Source organism: Sarcophilus harrisii, chromosome 4 (genome assembly GCF_902635505.1).
Source record: "Sarcophilus harrisii chromosome 4, mSarHar1.11, whole genome shotgun sequence".
Taxonomy (NCBI): Eukaryota; Metazoa; Chordata; class Mammalia; order Dasyuromorphia; family Dasyuridae; genus Sarcophilus; species Sarcophilus harrisii.
In genome coordinates, this window is record NC_045429.1 from 141,114,560 (window position 1) to 141,139,274 (window position 24,715).

Genomic DNA, 24,715 nt, shown 5'->3' on the forward strand with positions numbered 1-24,715 from the left:
ACCTGTTAGAGATACACAGGATGACAGAATAAGGACCCAAAAAGGTGGCTACAAATTATAACAGAATGACAAAACTAAGAAAGTAAAATTTAATTGGAAAAATGTAAAGTTCTGCAATTGAATTCATAATTCAACTGTTAGAGTACTTTGTGGGGCAAATAAAGCTAGAAAATAGTTCATGTAAAGAAAAAAATTAACCTAAGGTTTTACCGCACTGAAAATTCTAAATGAAACACTAGATAAAGGAGAAGTTCCAGTTAATAGGAAAAAGTTCCATGCCAATGTTTCATTGTGGGATGGAGATAACCCTGGATCCCCAAAAGCTATATGAATGAAACATAAGCTATAGTAGATTCTATCAAAATGGAAAGGTTTCCAATGCAGATGTTATAACAATCTATATCTGGTGTCTAAGGGTCAACCCAGGTGACTACTGAAAAGGCATATCCCCAATAGGCTGATGAGCCAAACAGAATACAATCTTAAATTGCATTCTTAGTATTGTAGTATAGCAAAAGAGGTAATAGTTCTACTGTATCCCAATTCTGGTCGATCGTCATCTGGAAGATTGTGTTTGTTTATGAGTGCCATAATTAAAGAGATGAGCAACATGCAGCGAGTCCACATTGCTAAAACCAAGCTAATAAAAGGATTCAAAAACTCTGAGGAAAAAAAAATTGGTTAAAGAAACTGGGGATATTTAGACTCAGAGGATAGAAGATCTGTATGAGCCATGATAGTTCCCTGTTCAAATACCTTAAGGGTTGTCATTCAGAAAAGAAATTGTTTGTTTGCTTTGGTCCCAGACAACATAGAAAGCTACATATTTACTGACACAACTAAATCTGATGAGGAACAAAAAAGGAAATTGCCTAAAGAGGTTAATGGGAATATATATAGGATATATCAACCAATTTAGAATATATTTTAAAATACATACAAAACATAGAAATAGGGCATATAGCTAAGGATAAATACAAAACACTAGCATGATAAGAATCACATCAAGGGAAATAAGGCTCACAATGATTTGTGGCTATTGAAGAATGCTAAAGACCTTTTTGTAGTGGCAAAGAACTGGAAACTAAGTAGATGCCCATCAGTTGGAGAATGGCTCAATAAGTTATGATATATGAATGTTATGGAGTATTATTGTTCTATAAGAAATGATCAGCAGGATGATCAGAGAAGCCTGGAGAGACTTACATGAACTGATGCTAAGTGAAATGAATAGAACCAGGAGAACATACTACATAGCAACAAGAAAATTATATAATGATCAATTCTGATGGACATGACTTTTTTCAACAGCGAGGTGATTCAGACTAGGTTCATTGGTTTTTGATAGAGAGAGCCATCTGCACCCAGAGAAAGGGTTGTGGGGACTGAGTGTGGATCACAACATAGTATTTTCACTTTTTTGGTTGTTTTTGTTTGCTAGCATTTTGGTTTTTTTCTCATTTTTTTCCCTGGATCTGATTTTTCTTGTGCAACATGATAATTGTGGAGATATGTATAGAAGAATTGCATATGTTTAATATATATTGGATTGTTTGCCATATGGGGGGGGTGGAGGGAAGGGAGGGAGAAAAAAATTTGAAATACAAGATTTTTGCAAGGTGAATGTTGAAAAATATCTATGCATGTGTTTTGAAAATAAAAAACTTTATTTTAGAAAAAGAATACTGAAAATAAGAAAAGGGAGATTTTATATCTATGTTTGATCTTCAAGATGAAAATTGAAGAAATGATTAGAATAATTACTGAGGTAAATAAATGGAATGATTATAACAAACAAGGGAAAGAAAACTCAACTATCATCTATTTTGCTGTTATTTTCTATATAAAAGAAAATAATACTGAGACTGGGAGAATAACAAAAACAATTAACAGAGCATTAAAAGCCAAGATAAGTCAAGAGACATGTAAAACAGTAACTAATTACCTTCAAATAATCAGATCTAAATAAATTATATCTGAGAGAATCAATTAGTATAATTGCTGAAAGAAGCACACAAGATTGAAAATGTTGATCTTTTTTTTTCCAAAAGGAGAAAACAAGGGTCATTTCAAACCATAAGCAGAAGAATTCAATTTTGACTCTTGAAAAACACTTAATAGGTATTATTGAAGGGATAGTTAGTGAGTATTTTCAAAGGGAAACCGTGAGAACTAAGTGCCAATATGCTTTCAGCAATAACAGCTCATGCCAGACTTATTTCATTTCCATTTTTGACTGGATTATTATGCTGATGAAAATGTCATAGATGTAGCATTCCTAAATTTCACCAAAACATTTGACAAAATTTCTCATGATATCTTGTAGACAAAATGAAGAGATATGGGCTTCATGATCAATAGTTCATATAAGTATATTCAAAACTGATTGCATGGATTATAAAAATGAATGATTAATTTATAGAAGCAATCTGGAAAGAGATAGTGATGGTGCCCAAAGCTTTAGCACTCAATATTTTTATCAGATTTTAATAAAACTTAAAATCCAATGCCATATTATACACAATCTTCATCCACTTAGTTTGTAGGGATAGTTGTTAGATTTTTAGATGACTATGGATCTCATTTAAGAGGCTCTATAATCTTCCTGGGCTTAATTTAATCATCACAATGGGGTAACATTGTGCGTTGTGGTCCCTTTAAGAACTAATTTATTCCTTTCTTTCTGATTCCCAACCCCTCCTAGCTAATGCATTAGCAATCCAGGAAGCTAGGACCTTTGATTCACAAATCCTGGTCAAAAGCACCCCTTTGAATCCCAATAGAGATCCGGGCCTGTCCCAGCCCCAACCCGGATCTGAGTCAATTTGGGATGTCCCAGCCCCCATTCAAATGATCTGCTCGGGTTTCCCAAACCCTACCAAGCAAATTCTAGCCCTAGCTTAAACCCAGCCAACATGGGACTCCACCCATGGGCCCCCTTTAGCTAAATCTCTTATTATAAAAGAATCCAACTGGAGCCCTCTCTTTGCAGAGGGTTGAAACACGCTGGCACCATGCCTGGCATCCCAAGGACCCTCTGTCTACTGGAACCCTGTTTCCAGTGCCCTCCTCTCTCTACCTTCACCAATTTCCTTAAGTAGACTTAACCTTACTTCCAAACCCCATAATAAACCTCTTTTATCAATCTAGCTTTTTGGGCCTGTAAATTCCTTTACAGGGGATTCTTGCGATGTTACTAGACCTCGTTTAACTCTCCACCCTTGTGTCAAATCCAAAGGGGTTGCAGGGGAGCTCTATTTGACTCCCTGTACCCCGAACCTGTCACTAGACCTCAATTAAACCCTAATTTCATTTAGGTACCCCATATCTAGACCTCATCAATATCACTTATAAAATCCTGCTTCTTCATTTCAAATATTACTTAGGATATCCTCAATGCATGTATAGATTCTTCTTATAAAAAATTTTCATATGAAGAAAAGTAAGCATATAGATTAATAATTATTATTCTCTTAATTGCATTTTTATGATTTAAAAACAGATTTTTTTCATATTTTTGTATCTTTTTCTCTTTCAAATATCTTGAAATTCACTTCCTCAATCACCTCAAACTCGTTACACTCTTTGTTATATACTTGGTTTTGTTGGGCTGCTTTTCCCACTTATGTTTTCTCCACTGCCATTTTCACTTCTCTAAGAACCACATGTAGGATTGTATTGTTAGGACATACATGGATTGGTTCTATTAAACTTAATGGTCAATATTTTTCCCCATGAAAATAATAATTAATGTGGGAAATTAAGATAGGGAGACATTTTAAAAGCAAGAACATTTATATCACATATGCTGCCATCTACTCTGCCTCGCTGGGCCTGCTCTTGTACAAAACAAGGCAGAAGCAAAGAAGCCAGAAGTACATGGGAACACAGCAGTGTGACAATTATGTCTAAATTTCTGAGAAAAATTACATAATAGACTTTAGAACTGAAAGATTATCTTTCCTAATTACTCATTTTACAGGTGGAATAACTGAGGTCCAAATAGTCAAAGGGAGTCTTCAGTAGTAGAAGGCTCAAGAACTGAACTCAAATACATTTATTTCCACTTTGCAATACAATCAAACTTTTCTGGGATAATTTTTATCCAACAGACTAAACATTCGGTAGATAAGGAAGCTCGTATACAATAATATCATCCTTCCTATAACTTTTTCTCATGTGCTGAGCTTGAAGTTTCAGAAATATAGTGTCTCCCTTAGTACTTAGTCTCTGGGAGGAAAAAAAAATCTTCCCTGAGATTCTTATTTTCTCTTCTTAATGAGGACATGGCTCTGTTTCTGTTCTTTCCTTTCTTCTCAGAACACAGACTCTGAGTACTTGATATCAGAAAAATAAACTGAACAAGCCATAACCACCCCACCTCCAAAAAATCCCTCCCCACACTGACACATGAGTACGAGCAGAGCCAGCTAAGAGGGAAAAAAGGCACTCAGCCCACTGTCCAGTTTATGCCCTTTGGAACTTTAGAAAGCCAGAGAGATGAAAGCCAAAAATAATGGGGGTCAGGTTGCCCAGTACATGTTTCTTTATGAGACTGACCTTCTGATGTAGCTGCCAGATAAACTCTCCTACTTGTGACTAACAAGTCAATGAATCCTTTTTTTATAGTTTACATATGTGTTTGGTCTTCCATCAATTTTCTGTGCCACTGTTTGAGATTTTGTGGTCAATTTCCCTCAACAGATTCCCATCAGAGATAAATTCCATCGCTTGGGTACTGGTTGACTTTTTAAAATCCATCTCAAGAATGGCGCAAATGGCAGACATAGTTGTAGACAATATTGAAGTTTGGTCAAAGGCTCTATTTAACTTTCACAAGGCTTTCCTTGCCCTTTAGAAAGCACTTTATTACCCCTAAAGTTTTAAGTTCAAGTATTATTTCCTATATTATAGAATTGTCTCAAGCATTTGTAATCTTAAAATGCTAGAGAAATGCATTTTTAAATTTTTAAATCTCAGAACTTCAGCCCATGAAAGTTTGATTAAAAATTTAAAGTAAACATTTTAATGCAAAAAAAAAAAAACCCAGAAAATGAGAAATACCACAGATTAATGAGCTAATTAACATTATGAAGCTTTTGCTTTCTTGAAGGCGTTTTCTGTGGATCACATGACCAGCAAATGCATATATACCTGTTTCTCTCTTTTTGTTGTTTCTTCCAAGGTGCTCTTTAGTGTCTTCATTTCATTGGTAACAACATCTAACATGTTTCTAGCCCTCTCTTTATCCTCTTTTGCTTCATGTTCAGTTATATCCAGCTCTGACTTAACAGATATCAACTGCTTCTCCACCTTCTCCTTCATCTTCTCCAGTTTACCTCTGGATTTGTTTAGGTTTTCTATGGTTTTGGTCTGTTCCAGTGTTTTAATCTACAAAATCAAAGAATTTAGTCATTTAAGTCATTAAAACTGCATAAACAGGACTGCATCCAAAACTGCATCCAAAGCAGGAGTCATCAGAGTCCACATAGTAAAATGTTTTAAGAGGTCAAAATATGTAATAATAAGAAACAAAAATAAAATTCCCAAACTTTCTTATATAAAATTTGCAAACTATATCTGCTAAAGAACCTCATTTTAGTAGATATCCAATGATATCTCACTTTTTAAAAAAAGCATGTTAGAATATTATCGATTACAGATTCAATGAGATAAGATAGGAGACAACTTGGTTCAGAGATTGGGTAACAAAGTGGAAATTCTGCCAATGTCTTCCTGTAAAATTTTAGATGTCAGTGAAAAATCAACAAACATATACTTCCTCATCTATAAACTTCCAAAGTACCTATGGAACCAAGAACAGTTACATTCATTTTACAAAATATGTATATAGTGTTGTTGTTGTTGTTGCCTTTATCAGTGGTTGGACTCTATAAAGCATACTAGAAAATAATCTACACAGATCAAGAAAATGATACAAGTGATTCATTTTATGTTTCAGCCTTGAGGTTAAAACCAAATGTGAAATAAGGAGTGATAAGTGCCTCGACAAGTGCAATTACAAATTGTCTTTTATATTATATTAGAAATATATAGTGTTGTTGTTGTTGTTGCCTTTATCAGTGGTTGGACTCTATAAGGCATACTAGAAAATAATCTACACAGATCAAGAAAATGATACAAGTGATTCATTTTATGTTTCAGCCTTGAGGTTAAACCAAATGTGAAATAAGGAGTGATAAGTGCCTCGACAAGTGCAATTACAAATTGTCTTTTATATTATATTAGAAATGTCTCACACTCTCTACCAACATCATTTTCTTTCAGCAAGAAGCAGTAACACATCAATAGCTAATTTAAGATGAATGATGTGATAATATATTGTGCATTGTGCCGTTAGAGTTTAATATGGTTTTATACTTTACCTACTCTTTCAAAATTAACCATTTAGTCAATGATTTTTCTTGGACCCATTACTCCAGACCTCATAGGACCACAAACCAAAATGATGTTAAAAACTGAGAGGACACATTCTTTAGTTGTATATAATAGTGGCTCTCAAGTGATTATTTTCACTTTTGAGTCATTCTATCAGAGAACTTTGAGTTTATACTCTCTGAGAAGACTAGCCCTTTGTGACTTCAGCATAAAAGACAAACTGAAAATACGAAGTCAAAACTGAAACACTCCCTGTTTTCATGGAGTTTATAATCTACTGAGAAAATTATAATCTGCACAATGCTGAATAACTACAAAATATTTACAAAGTAATTTCAATAATAGTTAATATCTACATAGAGTTTACTATATCTCATTTGATCCCCACAACAATTCTACAAAGTAGATATTATTATTCCCATTTTACAGATGAGGAAACTGACTCCAAGCCCAGCCTTCTATCCATTTGCCACCATGAGAAACAGCACTAACAAATGGAGTTATCAAGCCTTGAGAAGAAGGTAGCATTAAGGCTAAGCCTTGAAGAAAACTAGGTATTTTAAGAGGCAGAGAGGGAGAAGGAAGGGAATTCAAGAAAGGGAGAAACACTTATGAAAAGACACATGGCATGTACAAGAGACAGCTAAAAGAGCAGTCTGGTTGGAACAGTATATGTGTGGAATGAAACAGGATGAAATAAGACTGGAAAGCAATCAAATTGTTCAGGATTTTAAATGCTGAGATATTATTAAATATCTTAAAAGGCGACGGAAGACACTCTTGGAAGGATATCCAGATTTCTTCTCCAAGCCAGTACTCCAGGGTTACAACCTAAGCTGTCAACATCATTGAGAAAGCCTGAGAGGCTAGGTTTTGGAGAGATCTTGGTATCTAAGGAATGAAAAGAACATCACTAGGTCTAGAAGGCATTTGTTAACATGACTAGGATGTAGAACAGCCTAGTGGAATATCAATACTATTCACCTCCATAATTCTAAACTATTCTAAGAACAGTCTTGAAGAATTACCTTTCTAAAGGACTTTTTGGGAGACTTCCTGGGAGATGGCAAAGTAAAAAAGGCAAGGAAGCTAATTCTGCTCTCACAAATCTAAAAAGATATTTAATCATACTGAAGTATATATTTTCATGATTTTTAAACCCACAAATATAATTTGTTTTATTTGCTAGTCTTAATAGTTGTAATAATGAGATTAAAATAGATCTCACACTTCTAGACCATGCCAAGAAGAAAGTGACAAAAGACATTTATTATTTATAACATGATATGCAAATGGCATAAATTCTCCTATTAAAAAAAAAAGTATAGAATGGATCAGGTTATAAAACTCAGCATTAAGTTGCTAATGTGATGTAAAATAAAAACTGTATTTAAATTAAAATAAAAGCTTAGCCTAAATAAAATAAGTGATTGCAAATTCCAAAAAATAAGGGTGGTAGTAATGATACCTGATAAAGAGGAATGCAATTTAAAAAAACTAAAAGAGAAAAAGTTTTTACATAATGGTGAAAGGAAAAAATCATAATGCATAGATAAATAATACAAATATATAAAACTCTCAATTTCCATTTATAAAACAATTTGACAATTAAACCTTAAAAGACTATTAGCTCTTTAAGAAGCGATAATTTTTAAAATGTAATAATAGTACAAATCCAAACATTTCAGAATGTGACAGAATGAATTTAAAAATTCATAATAAAGAAATATCTAATTTAACTACTTAATATATTAGAATCAATCATATACAGAGAACTAAATGAGAGAAGTAGAAAATACAGTCTTTTCTAGTATACATAGAATGCTCACAAAAATCTATTATGTTATATAGGTCAAAAAGATAATTGTATACAATAATAGCTAAATTGTTTTAAGAACAATTTTGAACAACTGAGTCATTTTTTACTATCATAAATACCTAAATTAACTACAAAGGACATATAAATGAAGGCGCTTTCTGCATCTAGAGAAAGAACTGATGAAGAAAATTATGTATAAAATGATTTACAGGATAATTTTATTATATATTTAAAAGGAATAGCAAGTTGTACTTAACAGATTCACAGTTTCATGTGCAATCATCTTTTTTTAATTCTATCATGTTAAATGAAATACTCATTTTATTTGATAAATTTAAAAATATAATTTAAAATTTTGGAAAAAAAAAGAAATACTACATAAATTCAAAAGGTCAGAAAATATCAATATTCTATTTTCAGACCATAATGTAATCAACAGAATTAAATAATCTCAGCAACAATTATAAAACTACATGGATAATTAAAAAGCTTCTGCAATAATGGTTGGATAGTAGAAATCAGAAAATGATATATTATTTAAAAGTCATTGGCAACAATAATACCACATAGCCACATCTCTATATTATAGTCAAAGCAGTTTTTACAAGCAAATTTATATTACTTGGCAATTATATTAATGAAAAGGAAAAAAAAGAGAAAATAAATAAATTAAGATTAGACCTTAAAAAAATAAAACAAAACAACCTAGAAATGATTTTCAGAGACTGGATGACTACTTGTTGGGAATATGATAGGGATGAATTTTTGATATGAGTTGGACTTGTTAGATAATGCTAAAGTTCTTTCCAACAACATCATTTGTTCCATGATGGAACAAATCAGGAATCCAAAAGAAAGTTTAGAAGAGAGAAAAAGACATTATTAGTCTACAAGCCAAAATAAATATAAAAGAAAATGATGTTTGACAATTCAATTGTTAAATAAAACCAAGAATTGGCTCTTTTAAAAAGCTAATAAAACTGATGGAACATTAACAAATTTCATTTTAAGAGACAGAGAAAAATAAAAAAATTTTTAAAAGCCACAAATAGAAAAAAGGGGTATCACATTAAAAACAAAAGAAATTAAAAATATTTATTATTAAGGAATATTGCATACAATTATATTATGTTAAAGAATTTTATATCTGAATATCTTAAATAGATCAATGTTAGAAAAGGAATAAAAGCCATCAAAGAATCTCTCACACACACACACACACACACACACACATATACATACACAAAGTTGGGGTCAGATAGTTTCACCACAATAATATTTAAGGCCGTGATCATAATAATTAGCATCTATTATGTGCCAGACACTGTGCTCAGAACTTTTTACCAGTATTATCTCATTTTATCCCCGCAGCAATGCTTGGAGATTGGTGCTATTATTAGCTTCATTTTAAAGATGAGAAAAATGAGGTAACAGAAATTAAGTGACTTATCCAATGTCACACAGCTGTGTCTGAAGGCAGATTTAGGAAGATTTAAACTCAGGTTTTCCAAGAACAAAATAATCTCTATGGCATATAGATTAATATAGAGAAATTTAGAATTTTGGAAATATTTAGGATATTATCTCATAGTTCTTATGAAGAAAATTTTGTGTTGAACAAAACAAATTTCAATTTTACCTTTTATCCACCAAATTGACAAAAATAATGAAGAATGAAACTTGGTGCTTGTACAATTGTGGCAAAACAAATATATTCAGTAATAACAGTTGAAATCACAAACTTGTAGAATCTTTCTGTAGCACAATCTTGTAGTATGCAATAAAGATTTCAAAAATAATTATACCCTTGGAACCAAATAATCCCTTCATTGGAAACATACCATGTTTAAAGCATACTCCTCTTTCACCATCTTCTTTGTAAATTAGAGTATTAGGATGGGTAACAAAAAGAAGGTAAGGTACATCAGGATTTAGTGGACATAAATATACAATTAACATTCATTACTAGGAATGTGAATGAGATTAAATCATCTAAAAAAGAGAAAGATAGCAAACTGGACTAGAAATCAGAACCCAACAATGTTGTTAAGAAATACAGTTGAAACAAACAGATTCACAGATTTAAAATGAGGATCTAAATTAAAAACTACGAAAGGTAGTAATTCTGATCTCAGACAATGTAAGAGTAAAAAAAAAAATAGACAAAGGAAATAAATAAGAAAACTACATTATGCTTGTTTAAAAGCACTGTAGATAACGAATCAACAGTAATAGTACATCCAAATATACAAGTTGCAAGCATGAACATTGAATGGCATAGCACTTGAGTATTTAAAGGAAAAAGTTAATCATACTGCAGGGGAAAACTGACAGTAAAATTTTAATAATGGAAGAATTAAAGATATGTCTTTCAAATAAAAATAAATCTAACTAAAAAACAAAAAGTCTAAAGATATGCATAGAATTTTAGAAAAGTTATATATGACAATTATTGAATGGAAATGGAAAGAAGCATTTCTCAAATGTATATGGCAGCTGTATAAAAACTAACCATCTCAATTTTAAAGAATAAAAAAATTTCACAAATAAATGCAGAAAAGAAGAAATAATAAACTTTTTGGACCACAATATAATAAGAAATTATAACCAAAAAATGGTCTTTGAGAAAAAGAATTAAAATTAATAATAATTCTAGTGATCAATGGATAAAAGAAAAAAAGATAGAGGCAATAAAAATTTTTCGTCAAAGAACATGACAAGACAACATACCAAAACTTTTGGAACAAAGTTAAATTTCTCCAGGAGTAGAGAGCATATTTCTAAACACTTTCATCAACAAAAGAAAGTAAAACTCAATGAACTGTGTGTGCAAGTAAAAAAAAATTTTAAGTACTTTTTTTAAAACTAAACACCAAATTAGTGATTCTAAAAAAAAGTAACTAAATTGAAAATCAAAAAAAAGCCCATTGAATTGATAAATTTAAAAAGCTATTTTTGAGTAAATAGAATAAAGTGTTAATGTGTGGCTTTTAAAGAAAGAGAGGAAAACAGAAAACAATTGTATCAAAACTGAAAACTTGAAAATAAACAAAACCATTAAAAACTTTTTCTCCAAATATATGCCAAAATTAAATCACTTAGGTGAAGTAAATATTTGTAAAAATATATATTACCTAAATTGATAAAACAATAAATTAGAAAAATAAATCAAACAAGCCATAAATGAACTCTAAAAGGAAGAGGAAAAAAAAAAGAACCAGATGGATTTACAACACTCAAAGAACAATCAATTCCAGTATTACATAAAATGTTTATAAAAATAAAAATATCCTATCAAACTTCTTCTATGGTCTTTTTTTCAATTATTAAACATTTTTTCATTCCTCCCACCTTCTCTTATTAATTGACAAAAAAATAAGAATACAAAACATCTGTTTTATAGAGGCATAATCAAGCAGTACAAATTCCCACATTATTTATATACAAAAATGTATTTCTTAGTCTGAATATTAGTCCGTCTCTCTGTGATGAAGGAGACATTGGTTTTAATTATTCCTCTTGAATCGACCAAATAACTTTACACATATTTTGCCTTTATTTAAATGCATAGATATTTTTTCTGATAGAATATGAGCTCCTTGAGAGTAAAAAGTAGGGTATCATTTTGAGTTTTGCCTCTCTTTTTATCTCCAACTTAGCATAGTTCCTGAGACCTAGGACGTACTTAACAAATATTTGTTCATTGATTCATTAAAAAAAACCAAAAATAATCTCTGTCTAGAAAATTCCTTAGAGAAGAAGGTTCTAATAGTTGACAGTAGCAGGAAGAGTTCCTGCAAGAACGCAGGGGAGGAGAGGGGAGGCAATTTTTGAGGTTGATTATATTATTAGTCTGTTTTTGTTTACTTGTTAATTTAGGCTTTTTTATATTCTGGGGTTTTCTGGTAAGGTGTTTTTCCTTATTCACTCAAACAACTGTACTATGCAAAATCACAAAATAAAAACCATAGAGCTTGTGGGGAAAGTGGGGTTAGGGGTAATAGCTTAAAAACTTTATCAATAACACTCTAAAAAAAAAAAAAAGGGAAGGAAGATAGGAATCTCCGATTGTGTACATGTTAAAAGATTAATACATAAATACTAAAATAAATAGTGGTAGTAACAGTACTTAACTGTAGTTAACAGTAGTAACAGTAGTGGCAATAACTGCAACTGTAACTCCAGGTCTTGAATGGATGCCAAGGGGGAAGGGTGTGGGATTTGGGAAGCCCAGTTGGCCTCCCCCCAAAGTTTCTACTGTACCAGGAAACACAATAATAATGGCCCTTTACTTTGACAAAGACCTATGGGTGTCTTCTGCATTCTTGCTGATTCTCAGAGTAGAAAACCAGCAAAACCACTGACCTGTTTCCCTATTAGAAATTAAGCTTCTTAGAAACTGATTGTCGTTGCCTTTCTTTGTATCATCAGTACTTAATAAAGTGCCTAACACATATAGGCATTTAATAAATATTTACTGACTGGTTGACAGAATACCCTAAATTAAGAATTGTTCACAGAATTATCATAGAACTGAAAAATAATTGCATTAAAAAAAGAATAAGCATGATATAAGTGCCAAAATTTATGTATAAAGGTACATCTGTCCTTAGGAGAGAAAAAAAAGGTATTTATCTGAAAACATACATTCACAAAAGAGAAAGAAAAGACTAATAATCTAGGAACAGAATTTTTAAAATTATTTTAAAAAACAACTACTAATGCCCAAAAGAAGTAAAAGAAGAAAATTTTAAAATTAAAGGAGAAATAAAAATTATATCTGACCACAACCTTCTCCCCACTCTACCCAACTCCTACCAAATCTATTCTTCATGCTCACTAAAAATTCTAGTCATTTACAGACTTCCCCACTTGAGATTTACTTTTCTCCTTTCACAACTTTGATCCTATCTATAGTCAACCAGTTTAATTATACATTGTTTGGATAATTATATTTGGTAATTATACACCAGTTTGGAGTATAGACTGCAAAAGAATTAGATATAGTTGAACTAGATGCCCTTCCTAAGTGAAGATTCTAAAAGAAACCATCCAATCAACCAAAGAGAGAAACTTAGAATAAGTCAGAAGGTTAGAATAAAAGCTCAGGATGAAGAGCTAGGGGTGGAAGAGGTCTGGTGTACAGGCTGGAAAGGTATAAGATTGTAATTCCTTGCTTTTTTATCTTTGCCAGACCTCAATATTAGATTATACCCACCATCTGCCTTTTCCACTGTAGCTACATGGCATTGCCCGCTAGTAGAGGAAATTTCAGAACTATGACATGTAGGCCCAGGTAGTTCTACAAATTTATGTTAGCTAATCTCAAATATGTTGTCTCACTGTGGCTGTCACAAATCTTTTCTGCCCTCTACACCTTCCAATAACACCTGCTTCTTTCCTTCCTTCCTTCTACCCTCTATCTTTTGTAGCAGAGGGCCTTTCTTCTAATTTTACCAAGAAAACAGCAGCACTTCCCTTTAAAAATATCCCCTTCTCCTTAACTCTACACCTTAAAAACCCTTAAAATCATTCTCCACTTTTTCCTTTGCACCAATCACCAAGCAAGAAATACTCCTTCTCTTTGTCAAACTTGACAAGCCTTGTGCTTGTACCCTTGATTTCATGTCCTCCTATACTCCAAAACTATGAGCTTTTTCTATCTACATATATTCTGCCATTTCTCTTTAAGCATGGTCCTTTATTACATAAAATTCTCAAATACAGAGATAAAAGCACTTTTATCAAAATTCCTTTTATCAGATTGATGTGAAAAGGTAAATAAAGAACTACATCTCAATATTGCTCAGAAATATTGGTGCAGAAATTTTAAATGACAAAAGTCTACAACAATACATCCAAAATAATTCATTATTAAAATGTGTTAAAGAAATTATTGATCTACTTAATCACACTGATAAACCAAAGAACAAAAATCACTCATCAAGAAATACTGAAAAAAATGTTGAAAAAAATATAGCATCCTTATATGTTAGATATCCTTAAAAACTGTATTAATAAAGGACTTTTTCTCAACATGAAAAAAGCATTTATCTACAACCAAAAGTTAATGTTACTGTCAATGTAGAAACCTGGGAGACTTTGGGGTCCAATAAGAAGCAAAACTGGCCTGGTTCAAACTATTATTTAGCCTGTCCTAGAAATGGTAGCAAGAGCAAGAAAAAAAAGAAAGAGAGGGGAAGGAGAGAAAGAGAGAGAGAGAGAGAGAGAGAGAGAGAGAGAGAGAGAGAGAGAGAGACAGAGGAGTGAGGGAAGGAAGGAGTGAGGAGGAAGAAGGGAGGGAGGAAGGAAGAAAGGAAGGAAAGAAGGAAGGAAGGAAGAAAGGAAAGAATGAAGAAAGGAAGGAAGGAAGGAAGGAAGGAAGGAAGGAAGGAAGGAAGGAAGGAAGGAAGGAAGGAAGGAAGGAAGGAAGGAAGGAAGAGAAAAAAACTGTATTAGTGAAAAGGAGGTAAAATTATCCCTCTTTGTAGAAATGATGATAATTTATTTAGAAAACCTTAGACAATTAATGAAAATAATTAAGACTATAACTTTATTAGGACACAAAAAGCATCAACATTTATATATACTAATAAAATCCCAGGCAAAAAACAAAGAGAAATTCCATTTAATATAACAAGAAACTATATAAAATCTTGGGGTTATTTTACCAAGACACATATAAGACTTAAATATAAATGCTACAAAACTACGAAATAATGTTTAAAGAAAAATAGACCTAAATAATTGAAAAAATATTACACATTTATGATTAGATCATGCAAAATAATAAAAATTATTCTGTCTAAATTAATCTCTATGTTTAGCACTAAAATTATCAAATTACTAAAGAAATACTTTATAAAAATAGATAAAATAATAACAAAAGTCATATGATGGAACAAAAGGTCAAGAATATAAAGAGGAATAATAATGTATGAATGAAAAGGACTAGAATTACCAGGTCTTAAACTACATTATGAAGCAGTAATTAGCAAAAAAATGTACTTAAAAAAAACAAAAAAGAATAAATGAGCAAAAACTAGAAGCACAGGCAATAATGATGGTGATAGAAAAGGGTGTTGTCATAGCCAAACAATTCATCACCAAGTAGTCAATCTCTTGATCCTTTCTCTGTGTGCTTAGATCCTTCCCCCCCCCAAAAAAAAAATTAGTTTATTGCCACAATCAGAATGGAATTAACTATCAGACCTTATGCATTACTGCTGTAACTTTTTAGATCACTTCTAAACCATAAATCATCAGAGTTAAGTTCTTGCAGAAGTTGTAAGACTTTTTAATTTAGTCAACAAGTAGAAACTTGGATTCACTAAACTTTTCAGACAATTGACTTCTTTTCAGTGGATCACCTCTGAAAAACTACCTGTTCTCTTCATGTAATTTTTATCAGGCATACATTTTAAAAAACAGGTGGAGGGGCAATTAGATGGCAGAGTGGATAGCGCACCAGCTCTGGAGTCAGGAAACCTCAAATACTTGACATTTACTAGGCGTGTGGCCCTGGACAAGTCAATTAACCCTGACTGCTTTCTCTCCTCTCACCCCATTATCCTCCCCTCCCTGAAAATTGGATTATACTTTATATTTTATTGAAATGTAAAGGTAAACATATAAACTAGCACTTGTTGATTTCTCAGTTTCCCTCTTTTGTTAATAATCCCATTCGAGTTGGGTTTTTTTCCCCTTTTTTTGGATATCTTTCTCCTTTGAAATATCTTGAAAATAAATCCTAGAGTGCCTTCAAGACTGTGTTACTTCCAAGATTTCTTCTATGTGTTCTTGAGAAGATAAAGTTGCTCTTCCAGATTTCTCCTTCAATAACATTTCTACTTTATCAAATAACAAAATAAGTATTCCTCCACACTACTATCCCAATGCCTCATTGTGATATGGAGGCCACCATGGGTTCTTGAATAATATGGCAAAAGAGCATATAGTGTGGTAAGATTCTGCAGCATTGAAAAGATTTCAAATATTGTCGTTTTGACATTACCTGGGGCCTTGAGGATGAACCTAGCAAGCCAAATATAGAAACTTATTAAAGGTATCCTAGCCAGAGGCAATTTTATGTCCATGACAACAATGAAAAAACAATATAAAAGTGGTCTCAATCCTCAGGGGCTCTTTTCTGCTTCTGCAATAATGGGGACAGGATGGAAATGAAAAGAATGCTAAGGTTTGTATAAATTTTAGGAAATGTACAAATTTTAGTTTAAATAGTGTTACTGTTATTGAATGGTAACAATAATGATAGTCTCATTAAAAATGAAACCATGAAACTAAAGAGTTAATTTTTTTTGTTCTTCAGCTATTTTTCATCTCTTTGAAGTTTCCACTTGTTATTTTTATGGGCAAAATGAGAAATCTATTTTCCTTTACTCCTTTGACTCTAACTTCCTGGCTCAATTCATATGTAGTGAAATAAAAGAACAACTCACAGGTTCTCTTCAGAAAACCAAATATAGAAAGTATGAATTGAGTTCCAAAATGTATACAAAGCATTAAGAAACATAATAGCTAGTATATAATGTTTTAAGGATTGCAAATTATTCGACAAAAATTATCTCATTTTATCTTCCTGATAACTTTGGGAGCTAGGTAGTATTATTCTCATTTTTCAAATCAGGAACCTGAAGTTGAAGGAAGTTATATGATTTGCCATGGAATATATAACTAATCAGTATCTAGAGGAAGATTTGAATTCAGATTTTCTTGACTCCAAATCTCTCACCCTATCCACTGAGCCACCTAGCTACCACATAAACATCATTTCCTTGTACATCTAATCATCTAATCTTGCAGTGCTTATGATGAACATGAAAAACTAAGGCTTAAACATAACTATCACAAGAGATGAATTCTATAAAGAATTTGATGAAATCATGCAAACCTACTAATACATTTGCATATTCAGGAACTTCAATAAGTTGTCCACAAGGGAATATGATCAAAAATTTTTTTTGAAAAATATATCCAAAGGATTGTAGACCACTCAAAAGTCCCAGACCTGTATACTGTTAATACTTTCTTCAGACCAGGAGCTAAATATGATGAGCAATGAACATCACAAAAAGTGAAATTGACTATGTATTAACAGACAAAAAGTGACTGATTTTTGTGGGGGAATGTTTTCTGAATTGGCTGCCTTTATGCAATCAGAGCATTTATCAGTTAAAACATGAGTTAAAAATCAACACCAAATTATAATGAGATAGATGAAAAGATGGAGATAGCTAGGTGGTGCAGTGGATGAAATGCTAGGTGCTAATGAGGAAGACTCAATCTCCTGAGATTATATCTGGTCTCAGATACTTACTAGCTATGTAACCCTACGAAGTTACTTAACCCTGTTTTCCTCAGTCCCTCATCTGTCAAATGAACTGAAGACAGAAAAGCAAACCCCTCCAGCATCTTTGCCAAGAAAACTCCAAATGTGTTCACAAAGAGTCAGACACAACTGAAACAATACAACAACAATAAAAATAAGGAGATATTACATGCAACAAGTTATGGACAGGAGAGTAAAAAATAATCTAAAGAAGACCAACAAATAAAAGATAGGATAGCACTAATCCCACCTATTCAAATAAGCTATTAACTCTGAAAATGAGAAATAACAGCAAAGACATTAATTTTTATTATCATCATTTATTGGGGAATAAAGAGAGATTCTAAAATGCCTCAGCCAATATTTATTCTTGTTGTTCTCAGTTCCTCATCACCTGCTCTAACATCTAGGAGATAAAAAAGCAAAGAGTTAGTTTAACATAAAAGTTCTTTTACAAATCAGGAGTTTAAATGGAACTGAAAGGACAAAGAAATGAAGAATAAAAGGTTATTAATTCGCAAGAAATTCTATTACTATTTTCATCAATGATAAGAGTTTATAAGTCCCACATTTGGATTGTAAAATCAATGGACATAAGCTATAGTTTTCATGTATTAGTTTGTGTACACACACACACACACACACACACACAAAAACATCTAATACCTATACTTTTTATGGTAATTTCATTGAACCACACTCTACCAAACCACCTATTAAAAACACTGCTTACAACTAAAATAATCTTTTCCTTCAAAAGGGTTTACCAATCTATCATAATGTAGTAGTTATAACCATCATGTCTTAAGCTTTGGTTATGTTTCATCTTTCTGTATCCTCAGGAACAGTTTTCTTTTTGTTTGCTTGTTGCTTGTATTTGCTTAATTACTTTTATTTTCATCTTGTTGTCAAAGATCATTTTTAATTTGGGGAAATTTTCAGGTTCATAGTCTAAGATGCTCAGAGTTCCTGAAAACTGGTCTCTTTATAGCCATGGTATATTTTATATTATAGGTAAATAATACTTTCAGAACATCTCCAACTATTGCAATCAACTCTGCTAGAGGCAACTTCTTCAATTCTTTCCTACCTGAAAATAGAATCTTTCCATAAAACCAATCTGGGCTCTGATAGGCTAGCTTTGACCTCATCTTGCTTGGTTCTAGGACTATACTACAAACATTTCTTATACATCACTAGTTATACTACTTCATATATAATTCTAACCTCCCCCCTTTCCAGCTCCCCAGTTCTCATTTATATGATAGTCTTCCCACAGTAAAATGTAAGCTTCCTGAAGATAGGGGTTGTCTTGCTTGTTTTTCTTTATCTCTCTAATGCTTAGCACAGTGTCTAGCATATAGTAAGTACTTGATGCTTTATACAGCTGAATAATATATATAAACATATTTATATATATAATTTCCATTTATAAATATAGTTATACATTTTATATATTTATATATAATTATATATATGCATTTATACACACACATATATATTTGAGTTATATATGTATGCTATGACATATACAATCACAGTGGCACAGATATATATGATATTTTAAATATTTTGGTTATGTCCATATAAATTTTGGGGGGTTTTCTTTTACATTGTAAGGACCTTTAATATAGTGAACACATTCCCTTCAGATTCCTAACTATGCCCATTATAGACACATCATTTAAGACATTAATTGTTAATTAGTTCCATTAAAATGGCATTGGGCGAAACAGTGTCACAGAGGGCTGACACTGTGAGTTGAGGGAAGTTATATGCTAATCCTCCAGGTAAGAACATCATTAAATTTTTATAACAGAATCCCTCTATTTTCCAAGTCATACTATGACATCATTAGGGAAACCATGTGACATCAGGCCAGCTCAGCCCCACCTCCCATCTGACCCTATAGCTAGCCCTACCTGGAGGACTAGCATATAACTTCCCTTAATTCTATTCCTATTTAACTATTAGCCCTCTATAATACTATTTCACCCAATGCCATTTTTAATGGAACTCATTAACAATGGCGAGGATAGGAAGCAGTATACTTGAATAATTCCATACACACAAAGGGATTTCAGTAAATGTTAACTTTCTCAGTGAAGAAGTGTGTCCATTTTCTCAAACTTGCCTTCACTGTTTTATCTAATCAGAAGTGACATTTTTTTTTCCAAATTTTTTTTTTAATTGTAGCACTTCAGTTTTTGCCTTATTGTATATTGCCTACATGTATGCCGTGTGAGAGATGGAATAGTGGTGGATAAAAAATCAGCCTCTAAGTCAGGAAGTCCTGCCTCTCACATATTCTCTCAAGTGCCCTATTCAACTCTCTAAGACTATAAATTATACTGCTATGATGAACAGAAGGCTAGCTATGGAGTTAGGAAGATCTGAGTTCAAATTTTTTTTAGGTGTGTAACTAAGAATTAGCCATTTAACTTCTGCTCAGTATTCTTATCTATAAAATGGGAATAATAATAACACCTACTTCCCAGGATTGTTGTGAGATTCAGACAATATTTGTAAAGCTCTTCAAACTCTAAAATGATATATAAATGACAGTTATTGAGATGAGGATGATGAGGAAAAGGATGATGATGATTATCCAGTTGGTCACTTTATGAGCTTTGGGCAGACACACTTTTCCCATGGCTAGCAAAATATCAACAAAGAGATATAAGCCTGGCACTTGCCTTGAGCTCATTGGTATCTGAAAGTTTGGCTTTGAGCTCGGTGTTAGATTGTTGGGACACTCTCAAATCCTTCTGTAACCTCTCCACCATCTTCTGCAGTTTCCGGATGGTGAGATTGGCTTCATCCTTCTCTACAGCCAAGGCTGTACGAACCTGCCTCTCCTCTTCCAGATGAATTATTTTCTGACGTAGAAGGTTCATGTGTAGCTCTCGGCTCTCCAGCCTTTCTTTCTGAGCCTTTAGCTGGTTTAAGAGAACAGAGAATTTTCTTTTTAACTGAACACTCAGGAAATATAAGTGAATTACTGCTATCACAATGATCTTTATATTTCAATAAGACTCATTTGTACCAACTAAAAAGATTATTGGACTTCTTTTCCCTGATTGCATTTTTTATTCATTTTTTCCAGGAATTAATTTCATGAACTATGAAGTCTTAGACAAAAGAACCACAGAAAATGTGCAGAGGAGGCAGGCTTTCCACTCTGATTCTCCCTAGCATTAGATGCATCATAATAAAAATGTGAAATTGCATTTAAGACCACGAAAATGGATTCATCAAGACCAGACTATAACAAGACACTGAGAGATTCAGTCCTCCACAAACCCAATAGCAGCAACCCTGCACTGATTAATCTCAATCACAAAGTGTTGGGTTTAGTTGGCCAAAAAAAAAAATTAGAGTTATTATGTTTTCAAATTACTTTTTAAAAATCACCTTGTTCTTACTTGAAATGTCATGGAAATTATTTTAAGAAGCCTTGGGTCCCATTTAATCAAAGAATCAATCCTAAAAATTGAAAAGAAGCCAAGGAGTCATTTAATCCCACTCCCACCAGATAGGTGAATCCCTCTACAAAGGGATCATCCTTCCTCTCCTTGAAAAGCAACAGAAGGCTCACTCATTAATTTCACAGACAACCTATTCCATTTCTAAGCAGGTCTAAATAAGAGAGAGAGAGAGAGAGAGAGAGAGAGAGAGAGAGAGAGAGAGAGAGAGAGAGAGAGAGAGAGAGTGTTTAGCTGAAATTGGCTGCTTCTAACTTCTGTTTAGCCTGATTTCGCTCTGCTCTGTGTGAATCCATAAAGAATAATTCTAAGCCTTCTCCCCCAAGGCAGGCCTTGAAATGTTTGAAAAAGTTATCCATTTATTCTAAATCCTTTCTTCTTTAAGATAAACATCTAGCAAGTTGTAATGGCAATAATAGTAAGCTGAAAATCAGAACACTATGAAATGACAGGTCAGGTTCATATCTCTAACCATTCTCTCACTTAAGAAAAGATTAAGATTTGACCAGTGTGGTATTAAATGAAATGGATGGGAATTGCAAAGAGATATATTAGCCTTACTATAAGGAAAAAGATTTCTCAAGAATTAGAACTCTGCAAAAGAAGTCTTTATGTAAGAGCTGAATGACCACTTCATCATATATGTCGAAGAGTGGATGCTCTCTTATTCAGTCAGGAACTAGATGGCCATTAATGTATTTTTCAATACTGAGATTCTATGATGTTAACATTGCCTGAGAGGTAATGTTATAATAAATAAGAAATGATCAGGGAAGACTACATAGGGGAAATAAAATTTTAATTGAGCTTTTAAAGATGAATGGAATTCAACAAGAATGGTAGGAGGACACTTTAGGTACAGGCAATAGTGTGAACAAAAGCACAAAGGTTGAAAAGTTCAAGAATTGTTCAGCAGATTAAGAAGTAATCCAGTTTGTCTATAATATATAATGCATGAAGAATCAAGACAATGCTGGAAATAGAAGGCGGTGCCAGATTATGAAAGACATTGAACAATGGGCAAAACAGTCTGAACTTAAACTTCTAAGGAACCATAGAAAATTTTTTGGGAAATGATATGGCCAGATCTATATACATTAAGAAAGATTGGCAAGGCAGGTATGAGAAAACTCATTAGAAAGAAAGCTACTATCATAGTCCTAATGAAGGGGAAAGACCCACACAAAGTTGGTCATGTTAGTCATGTAAATAAAAGGGAGAAAATCATCCTAGATGTGTTTTGTGAGAGAATCAGCCAAGACTTGATGACTGATTAGATATAGGAGGTGAGGAAGATGGAAGAGGCAAAAAAAAATTTTTATAATTTTGAAACAGATGAATGATAGTACCACTGCCAAAAAAAATCAAGTCAAAGGGACACAAGAAGAGACAGACTGTTTAAGAGGAAAACAATAACTCAATTTTGGATATGTTGAATTTGAAATAACAGTGGAACAAAGGACCTGAAATTTGAGAGAAGTGAGAATTAAATATGAGCATCATCTGAATAGGTGTCAGCTGAAGTCTTAAAAATTGATAAACTTGCTCACAGAAGCCAACCAATCAACAAGTATTTATTGCTTGTCTACTATGAGCAAGGCACTTTGCTTAGTGTTCAGAAATAAAAGAACAAAGAGCAAAGAGAGTCAAGTAAAAAGCCAAGGACAGAATCTTGGGCAGCAACTAACTTGTGGTTTAGAGAAGATGAGGAACCAAAAAAAATCATTCCACTTAGGAATGATTGGAGACATAAGAAGAGAACCAAGAGACTGTGGTATAAATAAAACCAAGAGAACAGAATGGAACAATGAGGAAGTATTTATTAAACACCTACCATATACCAAACACCATACTAAGGAATAAGACTATTGAAACAGGAGCAGCTAGGTAGTACAGTGGATAGAGCACTAGTCCTGGAATCAGGAAAATCTGAATTCATATCTGACCTCAGACACTTGACACTTAATGCTATGTGATCCTGGATATGTCACTTAACTCTGAGTGTCTCACCAAAAAAAAGAAAAAAAAAGAAAAGAAAAGAAAAGAAAAAAGGGAGAAAGAGAAAGAAGATATTAAAACAGAAATTATATAATACTTTCTCTCTATTGGGGAGGCCACAGGTGTATACAAATAGTGTGTGTATGTTTAGATATAGATGTGTGTGTATGTATGTATATATAGAGAGATATATATGTTTCTTGTGAACATGTATAATACACATGTACCCATAGGTGTACATACCTATCTTGTTGTATTTTTTATATATGTACATTGTGTATTTTTGTGTTTTTATTGTGTATACAATGAACATATATGTCCATATATACGTACTTGTTGGGCATTGTGCCGGTACATGTTTTTTATGAATGTGCATGTGAATCTATATGCGTGTGTGAGCATGTGGGTTGTGTATATATAAATATCTATATACTAAGTATATTTAAAAATAAATATAAGATAGTTAAGGAAAAAGCACTAATAACAAGAGATATCAAAGAAGGCCCCAAAGGGGAGCAGAGAATACCTTCCAGGCATAAGGAAAGTCTGTGGAAATGCAGAGATATGAAAGATAGAGTGTTGTATATAAAAAACACCAAGATCAGTTTGATTGGACCAATTACAGATATGAACAGGGAGTATCATATCAAAATTCTGGAAATGTAGGCAGCAACCAGGTGGCAAAGGGCTTTAAAAGTCAAATACTACATATTTTATCCTAGAGGCAATAGAGAGTCACTAAAGCTTTTTGAGCAAGAAAGTGAAATTGTCAGAGCTATGCTTTGAAAAAACATCTTGCAGGAAAAAATAATGACAAATGTTGGAGGAGATGTAGGGAAAATGGTATACTGGTGGAGTTATGAAATAATCCCACCATTCTGGAGATTGAGTTAGAAATTCCCCCAATGAACTATAAAACTACATACCCTTTGATCTAGCAATGTCTCTACTGGATCTGAATTTCAAAGAGATCATAAAAGAATAGAAAAAGACTCACATGTGCAAAAATGTTTATAGCAGCCCTTTTTGTAGTGGCAAGAAAATGGAAATTGAGTGGATACCCATCAGTTGGGGAATGGCTGAATAAGTTATGATATAAGAATATAATCGAATATTATTGTACTATAAGAAATGATTAATAGGCTGATTTCAGAGAATCCTGGAAAGACTTATGTGAACTAATGCTGAGTGAAATGAGTTGATCAAAAGAACATTGTACACAGTAATAAGAAGATTATGTGAAGAACAATTGTGATGGACTTGGCTCTTTTCAACAATGTAGGAATTCAAGAGAATTTCAATAGACTTGGGATAGAATATGCTATCAGCATCCAGAGAGAGACTGAAAGTGGACCAAAACATAATATTTTCACTTTTTTATGTTGTTATTGCTTGTTTTTTTTTCCTTTTTCATTGTTTTTTTTCCTCTTTTTATCTGATTTTTCTTGTACAAATAGCAAATATGGAAATATGTTTAAAAGAATTGCACATATTTAATCTATATCAGATTGCTTTCCATTTTGGGGAGGGAGAAGGGAGAAAAATTTGGAACTAAAAGTTTTATAAAAATCTTTATAAAAGATAAACTATCTTTACATGTATTTGAGAGAAATTACTAATTTTAAAATAGAAAAAAAAATCACTTTGACAGCTGAGTAGTAAAAT

General features: G+C 32.6%; 1 protein-coding gene across 1 annotated transcript in view; it reads right to left on the reverse strand.

Moving 5' to 3' along the window:
- Positions 1–24,715, reverse strand: part of CCDC170 (coiled-coil domain containing 170) — a 114,880-nt gene that overhangs the window by 7,361 nt on the left and 82,804 nt on the right. The window contains exons 9-10 of the mRNA XM_031937619.1: positions 20,264–20,506; positions 5,155–5,391 (exon numbers count right to left, since the gene is read on the reverse strand). Of these exons, the coding sequence (XP_031793479.1) occupies positions 5,155–5,391; positions 20,264–20,506 (480 nt within the window). The remainder of the gene's footprint in view (positions 1–5,154; positions 5,392–20,263; positions 20,507–24,715) is intronic.